Source organism: Fukomys damarensis, unplaced genomic scaffold, assembly GCF_012274545.1.
Source record: "Fukomys damarensis isolate Sample0158 unplaced genomic scaffold, DMR_v1.0_HiC HiC_scaffold_32, whole genome shotgun sequence".
Lineage (NCBI taxonomy): Eukaryota > Metazoa > Chordata > Mammalia > Rodentia > Bathyergidae > Fukomys > Fukomys damarensis.
In genome coordinates, this window is record NW_022900944.1 from 31,441,365 (window position 1) to 31,452,180 (window position 10,816).

General features: G+C 49.5%; 1 protein-coding gene across 4 annotated transcripts in view; it reads left to right on the forward strand.

The window, feature by feature from the left end:
• Window positions 1–6: 6 nt before the first annotated feature.
• Slc9a5 (solute carrier family 9 member A5) overlaps window positions 7–10,816 on the forward strand; it is a 21,165-nt gene continuing 10,355 nt past the window's right edge. For 2 of the 4 annotated variants that reach the window (XM_033757852.1, XM_033757851.1), the window contains exons 1-12: window positions 7–246; window positions 3,369–3,671; window positions 5,240–5,403; window positions 5,580–5,709; window positions 5,921–6,098; window positions 6,639–6,859; window positions 7,086–7,288; window positions 7,504–7,593; window positions 7,690–7,760; window positions 8,467–8,596; window positions 9,069–9,157; window positions 9,314–9,440. In XM_033757852.1, coding sequence (XP_033613743.1) covers window positions 54–246; window positions 3,369–3,671; window positions 5,240–5,403; window positions 5,580–5,709; window positions 5,921–6,098; window positions 6,639–6,859; window positions 7,086–7,288; window positions 7,504–7,593; window positions 7,690–7,760; window positions 8,467–8,596; window positions 9,069–9,157; window positions 9,314–9,440 — 1,899 coding nt within the window. In that variant the 5' untranslated portion in view covers window positions 7–53. The remainder of the gene's footprint in view (window positions 247–3,368; window positions 3,672–5,239; window positions 5,404–5,579; window positions 5,710–5,920; window positions 6,099–6,638; window positions 6,860–7,085; window positions 7,289–7,503; window positions 7,594–7,689; window positions 7,761–8,466; window positions 8,597–9,068; window positions 9,158–9,313; window positions 9,441–10,816) is intronic. The other 2 variants (XM_019205748.2, XM_010612229.2) reach the window with 1 other exon arrangement.

Sequence of the window (10,816 nt, forward strand, 5' to 3'; positions counted from 1 at the left end):
ACACGGGGCTGGCGGCCGTGCAGTGCCGGGAGGACGGCGAGGCAGCCTGCAAAATGCTGCGCGCTGCACTGCCTTTGCTCTTGCTAGCCCTGTCTGGGGCGGTGGCGGCCGAAGAGCCCACCCAAGAGCCTGGGGCTCTGGGTGAGCCTTCCCCGGGATTGGCGCTCTTCCGGTGGCAGTGGCACGAGGTGGAGGCACCCTACCTGGTGGCCCTCTGGATCTTGGTGGCCAGCCTGGCCAAAATAGGTGAGTGCGTGTGTGCTTGCGTGAGCCAGGCCAGGGGCCGGCAGCAGACCTGTCCCCAAATCCCGGGTCTCCATCAGGGCCAGCTTCTTGCACAGTGCTGGAATTTAGGCTCTGATTCCACAAATCCCAGCTGTCACCCTGTTCCTGCGTCTCCTCTCGTGGGTCTCCCACTTCACCTTTTCCCTCGTGGGACCTCTGAGAATTTGCCTTCTTAAAGGGCTCCCCCATCTCAACTCCATCTTTGGGGTCCTTCGCCCTTTCTGCTTCCCTCCTTCCCCTTGCAGTGGGCCTTCATCAGTCCAGCCTGTCCGTACCAATGCCCGGCCTCCCAGAAAGCTCTATCAGCAGTAAGGCGAGGACGTGTGGGGACACCTAGGGGGTGGTAGTCTCCAGAAACCTAGGCATCCTGATTCTGAACAATCAACCTTCCTTGGAGACCCAGGTCTAAGTGTGTATTCTCGTGGGATACTAAACTGCCAGTTTCCTTCTACCTCACCTCTGCATCCCACTTCCAGATGCCAGTTTCTTGTACCTACATGTGGGACCCTCCCCCCTTATTTGAGTTCACATTCTTTCATTTCAGAGCTTAAGAAACTTCCATTTGGCGCTAGGGATGTAGCTTACTGGCCTGGCATGTGCAGGGCTCTGGGTTTGATCCTTAGCACTGGTGGGGGAGCATTTTCATTTATTGATGCTTCACTGTGTGCTGCCCACCCTTGGTGCTCCCCCTGCCCCCAGGTGCTTTTATGTGCCTGACCTCCTTCAGTCCTCACAATGCTGAAGGCTATGCTTCCTTCAGGCTTTTTCTAAACAGAGCTGCTTTTCCTTGCTTCTGCTCCTTCCTCTCCCTGTCTGATCAGCCAGTGGTCCCTCCTCCCACCAGAGACCCTCCTCCTCCCTGTTGTGCAGGCTCTGCTGTGGGGGTGACTAATTATAGCTGAGCGTTGCTACTCACCCCCCCATCTATGCTGGCACAGCCTGTACTCCATTCTCACCAATACAGCCTTCATGTAGAATCCCACAGCCTAGAATTTGCCCCCTTCTCTCCCAGACACTGCTTACTGGTGGGAGCCTCAGCAGAAACAGAACTTTCCACTCTGCTTTGGCTGCTGGAGATTAATAATGGAAAGTAGGACTCAAAATGCCTTCAGGGAGCCTGATTTTGCCAGAAAGCTGGCTTTTCTGATGTCTTGAGTTGCAGGGCTGGTGCATGCTGAGGAGTTAAGGGTGAAGTAGGGTCCCTGAAGGAGAGGAAGGGACATCAAAAGCAGGGATGAATGTACTGTTTGGCTGAGCTCATCCCAGAGGCCCTGGAGCAGTGAGACCAAAGTGGGAACAGCCTCAGATTTGGAGCTAAGGATTATATTTGCTGAGAACCCTGTGAGTTGTGGGAGAGTTCCTGTCTTAGGGTTTATAGTGACAACTGTAGTTTCCCCCAAATACTATAGTACTTTTTCTAGTTTGGGTGACACCTAGGAGGAAGAAGAGAGCCTCCTTCTTACCAGGCAAAGGAAAAGAACCCTCAAAGAGGAGGGGAAATGTAGGTGGAATATTCAGGAACCCCTACAGCTTCATTTCTAGATCCCTCTCTTTTTATTCAACAGATGTTTATGTAGAGCCCACTGTGTGCCAGGCACAGTTCTAGGTGGGCCCTTTGGGTACAGTTGCCAAAGGGTACTGTCTTGGCATAGGCTCTCATACACACTAACAGGGGACCTCCTCCACAGCACCCTAGGGATTGGGTAGGGTGAGATATGCTTATTTATAGTCTGAGGCCCCAAGAGAGATCTGTATTTTAGGGGGCAAAGGTAGGAGTGGCAAGAAATAGTGCTAGAAACCATCCCCCCGCCCATTCTCTTTTTGTTATTCTTTTTCCCCAGAATCATACTTAATTAACATTTGTTGAGAACCTACTCTGTGCCTGTCACTAGGCACATTTACACACTTTATATCATTTTAGCCTCACTTTGTGATGGATATTTTTCCCATAATAACAAGAGAAAATTGAAGTTCAGGTAAATTAAATAATTTTTTTCATTGAGTTTATTGATACTCTTTTTAAGTATACAGTACCGTTACATTCATCACTGGGATCTTGTACCTTTACATGACAGATCTTGGTTCTCGTTTTTTCCCCATACCCCTGTCCTCCCTTCAGCTCCTCCAACCTCCCCTATTTACAATGATTGTTTCTATTTTTTTTCCTTTTCTCATATTTTTTCTTTTCCTTTATTTCCTTTCCCCTACCCTTCCCACTTCTACTACACCTTTAGCCCTTTTCTTCCTATTTCACATTGTCAGTTATACATAAATTAAATATTATTTGGGGCTGGGGATATAGCTTAGTGGGGACACACATGCCTGGCAAGCACAAGGTCCTGAGTTTGATCCCCAGTACTGGGGGAAAATTTTTTTTTTTTGCCTGAGATCACACAGAATAAGGTGGGAAGAAGGTAGAGATCTGACTGTTAAAACAACTAAGTCCTTTTCATTCCCATTTAATGAAAAGTACATTGGGTTGGAAGGCCTATACTGCTCTTAAAAGATAAAATATTTGTTATACTTGGGGAGCACTATGTTATGTGTGTAATATAACAGCATTTATCATAGTAGGTACCATTGACTGCTTACCATAAAGCAGTATGCTACATAATAACTAGATTATTTAATCCTCACAACAGTCCTATGAAATCATGATTATTTTTACTTCCATTTTGCTGGTGAGAAAACTGAAAGCCAGACAGGTAAAATTATTTGCCTCAAGATCATAGAACAAGTTAATAGACTTAGTCTTTGAACCCAAGCATCCTAATTTTGGAGGATCTGATTTTTCCAGCTATGTTTTGAATGAGACCCAGTAGCATTCAAATAACAATTAGGGAAAGGAGATCAGGAAGATGAGGTTCCCTAAGGATGAGGAAAGGAAGAAGCAAATAAAGATCTTGCTGCAGTGGAGGGTTTGTAATGCTAGAAATTGGAGATTGTAGATGTTCCAAATTTCCTTTTTTCAGTCCTCATTCCAGGGTTAGGGTTCTGACTTAGGGTAACCTTCTAAGACTGGGAGGTTATTGTTGATATGTGATCCTTAAGCTCATACCTGCTGCCTTCTTCTTGCATTGTAGTGTTTCACTTGTCTCGGAAAGTAACATCTCTGGTCCCTGAGAGCTGCCTGCTGATTTTGCTGGGCCTGGTGCTAGGGGGCATTGTTTTAGCTGTGGCCAAGAAAGCTGAGTACCAGCTGGAGCCAGGCACCTTCTTCCTCTTCTTGCTGCCTCCTATCGTGCTTGACTCAGGCTACTTCATGCCTAGTCGGCTGTTCTTTGACAACTTGGGTGCCATCCTCACCTATGCTGTGGTGGGAACACTCTGGAATGCCTTCACAACAGGCGCTGCCCTCTGGGGCCTACAACAAGCTGGATTTGTGGGTAAGTGACCCTGAAACCTGGGCTAGCAAAGGGAGGCTTTCCTCTCTTTTCTTTCCTCCAGCTCTGAAGATCCCACGCTGGCAAGAGCCATGTTCTGGGAGCTCCATCTTAGGTCCCTCCCACCTGGAGTGCAAGGCAGTGTTCCAGATGGGCCTCAGCCTTCATCTAACCCTCTGCCAGACAAGTCTGTGCTTCTGCAGCATGACAGCTGAGCAGGGGTCTGGCTCCCAACTGTGTGTGGGCTGCCAAAGCTGAGGAGTCTGCATTACCACTCTGGTGTCCCTGCCTGTGTTACCACACTGCCACTTGGCAGCCCTACTCCCTGAGGCGTAGCTCGCCATTTCTGCAAAGGCCTATTGTCCTCATTCTGCTCAGGCCATGTCAGGGTATCTTCCTATTTAAAAAAATATATATTTTAAAATACATATTATACATCCATAAAATGCCTGGAACTACAATGGACATTTTCTCCCTGCTTATCTCATTGACTTCTCACAGCACCCTATTGGGATGTAGTTTGTCCCATTTCATAAATGAGAAAGTAGAGCCCATTAAGTTTGCCTGATATCAGGCCCAAAGTTAGCCTCCATTTTACTAAAGCTCCTTGCCTTTAGGCCTTCTCCTCCTCCCTTCTTTGTTTCCTGACCCAAGAAATCTATTCACTCCTGATTCTGATAATTCAAAGTTTTTCCAAGGTAAAAAGAAGTTTGAGGGCCAGGGATTTAGCTCAGTGGCACTGTGCCTGCCTGTCTTGTAAGTGTAAGATCCTGAGTTCAATCCCTGGTATCAAAAAAAAAGAAAGAAAAAAAAAGGTTGAAATTTCTAACATCTGGGGACATCTACCTGGTTTTTCTAATAACATAGTGAAATATTTGGGGCAAGGGAATGGAAGACTCAGATTCTGATCTTAGCAGTAATTCTAATAGTAGGTTATATTTGTTGGGCTAAATAGTTTTTTGAGGTAGACAGTGTTGTTATTCCCATTTTGCTCATGGAGAAACAGCACATCACTGATGTTTCTTAACATGTTCAAGTCCCTCTTGTGTTTTTCATACTGTGTTCAGGTCTGTTTCTTCTGCTAAGAGCTGTGTGTGTCACATCGCTTTGGCTGAGAATGACAGGTGTGGGAGAAAGCTTTCTTGTTATCCTCCTTAATAAAGCCAGTTAGCAGCCAATTTCCACCTGCTGGTAGCTACTTGTACTGTTGCTACAGTTTTTATTACCAGCACCACTTTAGCTTTTCAGCTTATATCAGGCTTCCTTAGCCATCTCCTAGGTTGTTCTTTGCAGTCATCTTGTGAGGTTAGATGAAGAGGCATGGCTAAGATGTCATGTGATAATGACGGAGCCGTGTGACACAGCTGGTGAGCAGTAAAGCCATGCCTCAGGCATAGGCAGCTTGGCTGAAGACTCCTGACCATCAGGCCAATGCTCTCCTTACCTTCCCAAGTTCTGTTTGAGCTTCCTGTTTTATCAATGAGAATGGCATCTGGGCTAGTCCCAGGAGTGCCACAAGAGACAGAGTCACCTTCACTAGTTACTGGCCCCTCCTCTATCTCTCTCTCTAGCCTCTAGGGTACAAGCTGGCCTGCTGGACTTCCTGCTCTTTGGGAGCCTCATCTCAGCAGTGGACCCTGTGGCTGTGCTGGCTGTCTTTGAGGAAGTGCACGTCAATGAGACTCTCTTTATCATCGTCTTTGGCGAGTCCCTGCTCAATGATGCAGTCACTGTGGTGAGAGTGCTCAGCCATCCCCTGACTCTAGGCTGCCAGCTCTGATTCGTTGTGCATCTGAGCAGCTTCAGACCCTCCTGGTCCCCTGGGGAAGAAATAGGGTCTTTACTTCTCCCCTATTCCAGCAGCCCCAGTTACTGCCTCCCCCTTACTCCTGAATCTCCTCTTCTCACTAGGTGCTGTACAAAGTCTGCAACTCCTTTGTGGAGATGGGGCCTGCCAACGTGCAGGCCACTGACTACCTGAAGGGAGTCGGTCAGTATTTCCCCCTGTTAGCTGGCATTGGAAGTCTGCCTCCCCCAGGTTGTGAGTCCCACTTTCCTGGCATCAGTACAGAAGAGGCTGTTTGGGTGGAGAAATGGGGTCTGGGCAAGGCTTACCCTGGGATCCTGGGTTCTGGGATCTTAAATCCTGGCGGTCGCGGTGGGTGTCCTCCTCCACTTCCTGCCGGGTGGCAGTATTGTCAGCCCAGGAAGGGTCTGGGCCAGGGTCATGCTGACAACCCACTCCTCCCCAGCCTCCCTGTTTGTGGTCAGTCTGGGCGGGGCAGCCGTGGGCTTCGTCTTTGCCTTCCTCCTGGCTCTGACCACACGCTTCACCAAGCGGGTCCGCATCATCGAGCCCCTGCTGGTCTTCCTCCTCGCCTACGCAGCCTACCTCACTGCTGAAATGGCCTCGCTCTCCGCCATTCTTTCGTGAGTCCTGGCGGCATTGTGGGTAGGCTGCTGGGAGGGAGTACTGGAGGTGGTCACCCCTAATACAGACAAAAACAGGACCCGCAGGAGTCCACAGGATTCTTTGAGTCCTTATGATTGTGAGTGCCTCAGATGTCTCTGGGGAAACAGTAAACTTCAGGTAATCTAGGAGAACTGTCTGGATACCCAGAATTGTCCTGGGGACATGGGAGCCTAATCTTCATCTGGCCAAAGTGTGGGCTGACCTAGAAGTGAACTTCAGACCTGGCACCACTGGCCATGGTGACCATTATATCTAAAAGGTGCCTCAGAGTCTACTAGTCAGAGCTTGTTTCTTTCCCTTCCCCCTGCAGGAGGCACTGAGTGGGAAGTCTGGAGATTTAAATTCATCCCAGGAACACCACTAACTAGCAGTGTCCATGTCTCCCTGGGCTTTGGCTCTGAGAGTTTGACACTGTGATGGGCAAGCATGCTCAAACCCCAGAGGCTCAGCCTCCTGGGACTGCCCCCTCACTTGCCCTATCTTTGTTCCTCTCCTAGGGTGACCATGTGCGGCCTGGGCTGTAAGAAGTATGTGGAGGCCAACATCTCCCATAAATCACGTACAGCTGTCAAATATACAATGAAGACCTTAGCCAGCTGTGCTGAGACTGTCATCTTCATGCTGCTTGGCATCTCAGCTGTGGATTCATCTAAATGGGCCTGGGACTCCGGGCTGGTGCTGGGCACCCTCATCTTCATCCTGTTCTTCCGAGCCCTTGGTATTGCTGGTACCCTCTGCTTTCCCACTGTCCTCCCCATCCCCCCTCTTCCTACAGCTTATCTCCCAATCTGAATCTATATAGCCTTGCCAATTCCTCATCCTCCCTCCCCTTGTTGCTCATCTTTCCCATCTCCTGCTACCTTAGCCCAGATACTTGGTACCATCCACTCCCAGTGTCCTCTGTTCCCAATGCTTTGCTCCTGCTGGCCTCCCTCCTGCTGTAGGCGTAGTCCTGCAGACGTGGGTGCTGAATCAGTTCCGGCTGGTCCCTCTGGACAAGATTGACCAGGTGGTGATGTCCTATGGGGGCCTCCGGGGGGCTGTGGCCTTTGCTCTCGTCATCCTACTGGACAGGACCAAGGTCCCTGCCAAGGACTACTTTGTGGCCACCACTATTGTGGTAGTCTTCTTCACAGTCATTGTGCAGGTGGGAGTGCCTATGAAACTAGGTGGGGAGAGGGTCCAGGAGGCCCTGGGGATCTTGGAGCCTATGGGAAAGGGACTTCTTTTCCTGTTGGGGGAAACATGGGCCTGACTTCCCAGACCTTGTGTGCAGTGGGATGGGGGGACAGAGCTGAGGCCTAGTTGTGGGGATAGAAGAGAGACTGAACAGGGCAGGGCTCACCTCCTGCCTGTCCATAGGGCTTGACCATCAAGCCTCTGGTCAAGTGGCTGAAGGTGAAGAGGAGTGAGCATCACAAACCTACCCTGAACCAGGAGCTGCATGAGCACGTGGGTACCAGAACCCCATCCCTTTACCTGTCCCTCTCTCCCTTCTCCTATTTTGGCAGAGTCCTGATCCAGTCCCCCTACCCACCCCCCTTCTAGACTTTTGACCACATTCTGGCTGCAGTGGAGGACGTTGTGGGGCACCATGGCTACCACTACTGGAGGGACAGGTGAGGGAGCTGCCCCGAGGCTCCTTCAGCAGCAGCAGCCCCACCAGCCAGGGCAGCATGGGGGATGTGCCACCCTTCTAAGAAGGGACACACCAGGTTCAGGCTGGATGACCTCTGCCTGAAGCCCTTTGTAGCATCCCAGTGTTCTTAGGAGGAGAAAGGTCTCCCCACTGTGGCCTTCCTGGCCCTGCATGGTCCGGTACCTGCCAGACTCCAGCCCCACTGTGCTCTGCTCTACCTGCTAATTACTTGACCCTATTTCAGAGCCTCAGGACCCACCATGGTCCCTCAACCTGGCCACTGGGAACAACATTGCACATGTTGTTTTCTGTGATAGACCTCTCCCTTACCTCCTTCTCACTTCTTTTCATCCTTCAGGTCTCATCATAGACATCAGTTTCTTAGGGAGGGCTTCCCTGACCCCTCCAAGTAGGACAAATCCCTGAATACTCCATGATTATCATTGGTAGTTTCTTGTCATGGTTGCAATTTTACAGTTATTCATAATAACTTTAATTAATGTCAGGCTTTCCCTTAACACTGTAAACTCCATAAGACCAGGGACTAGCATTGAGATTCTCCCTGGCTAAGACCTATACCAGAAAAGCCAGGTCAGTGCTGGTCATGTGCCTGCCTAATGAAAGGAAGGGCCAGCCAGCCAGACTTTGAGGGTGATACTCAGGGTTGGGCCTGGCATCCTCTGTAGGTGGGAGCAATTTGACAAGAAGTACCTGAGTCAACTGCTGATGCGGCGGTCAGCCTATCGTATCCGGGACCAGATCTGGGATGTGTACTACAGACTCAACATCCGGGATGCCATCAGCTTTGTGGATCAGGTGGGCCAGTGGTGGGTGGGAAGATGACCAGTGGAGCAGGACAGGGACAACAGGTAGACAGGCTTGTAAGCAGGGAGCAGTGAGTTGCGAATTCCCAGCTGGCTCCATAGGTGGGTGCAGGAACCAGCCTAGCTTGGGGCTCATATTGAGAATCTGCCAGATAGTACAGAAAGGTGGGAAACAGAGCTGGACTCTGCAGTCAGCAGACGCAGGTCAAGTGTTAGCATTGATAGGCTTGTGACCTCGGGTAAGTCACTTATATTATGTGAGACTCAGTTTTCTCAGCTGTAAGAAAGCAGGAACAACAGTACCTATGTTAGATTTTGTAGATTTGATATGTAAAATATTTTTACAGGATCTAGTATATAAAAAGAGCAAATTAAGTTATTGTTATTTTTATTGTTATTTACCGTCTGGCTGTCTGGGCCATCCTCCATCTGATTGCTCTCTGACTTTGGTCTTGACCCCGCAGGGAGGCCACGTCTTGTCCTCCACAGGCCTCACTCTGCCCTCTATGCCCAGCCGCAATTCTGTGGCAGAGACATCTGTCACCAACCTGCTGTGAGTTCATTGAGTCCTTTTCCCTTCCCCAAGCTTCTCTCTACTGGCCCTCTCCTTGAATCTCTTCTGGGAAAGATATGTCAGCAACTTTGCTTTTGCCTTTCTCCTGCCCTGTGGCTTCCTCCGCCTCGGCACACATGAACCTCCTTCCTGCAGGAGGGAAAGTGGCAGTGGAGCATGTCTGGATCTACAGGTGATTGACACGGTACGCAGTGGCCGGGATCGTGAGGATGCGGCAATGCATCATCTGCTCTGTGGAGGCCTCTATAAGCCGCGACGCAGGGTGAGAGCAGGCAGGGCTGAGACCCCAGGGTGATGGGGGGTGGCCTGGGGAGGTGTGATCAGAGGCACAAGAGGCGGTTGATGCCAGCTGTGGCCAACTGTAGATGCCTAGCTGAAGAGTGCAGGTTTTCATCCTGTGGGCAATAAGAAATCTTTGTGTTTTGTTTTGTTGGAGGAAGGGTTGGCCTTCTGTGGTAGCAGAGAGCAGACCATATTGGAGGGTGTGAGCTGAGAGCTGGAAGGAAGCACTGTGGATTAGAATTGGGTGAGGGAAAGGAGCACATAAGAGGCGGTGAGGTGGGTTTTGGCCCTGAGGGGAAAGGAAAAGATGATGTAGAGTCACTTTAGCAAGGGGATGGGCAACCATCTGTTTTAGGGAACTTGAGTTAGTCCCATGCAGATCCTAAAGCTTTGGGGCTGGAAAGGCCCTGCCCTTCTGGGAGGAAATCTGTTGCAACCCCACAAGAAGGCAGCAAGCCATTATCTTGAACCTTTTGAAATGAAGCCTGCTGTTGCCATTCCTGTCAGTTTTAACAGACAAGGCTCTTAGAATGTTGAGATTAGCTGGGCCTGGTTGTTCATGCTTGTAATCCCAGCACTGGAGAGGCTGAGGCAGGAGGATCACCAAAGTTTGAGGCCAGCCTGGGCTACAATTGTGAGTTCAAGGCCAGCCTGAAATATATAGTGAGACCCTGTCTTAAAAAAAAGAAAAAAGAATATTGAGACAAGACTGGCTTTCTTTAATTTGCATCCATTGGTTCTGATTTCACTCTTTGAAGCCCCATGGAATCATCTTCAAAGACCAAAACAGTTTCCACATTGGCCTTCCTGCCCTCAGGCCAGCATCTCTAAGAAAGAAGGCCTGGAATGGAAGGTGCTACTCTGTGATTGGCTAAGGCCAGATAGAGGGCTCACTCACCCTTCTAGTCCTAGAACGTGCCATTGTCTGCCTGCAGCACAGGAACTATCCAGCTCTGGCTCACTACCTGGGAGCCATTTCTTTTGGTTTTGTTTTTTTGGGTTTTTTGAGACAGGGTCTCACATTGTAGTTCAGGCTGTCCCTGAATTTATTTTGTATCTCAGGCTGGCCCTGAACTCATGGCAATCCTCCTGCCTCTGCCTCCCCTGTCCTAGGATTACAGGTGTGAGCCACCACGCCTGGTTTGAGCCTTTTTTTTTGAGACAGGGTCTCACTGTGTAGTTCAGGCTGGCCTCAAACTCACGGTGATCCTCCGGCCTTCTCCATCGAGTGCTAGGATTACAGTCATGTACCACTATTGCCCATCTCCATGAACTCTTTTTTAAAAAAACAAAATCATAGCACTGTTATCACAAAAAGTAACAATAACACTTTTTTTTTTTTTTTTTTTTACATCA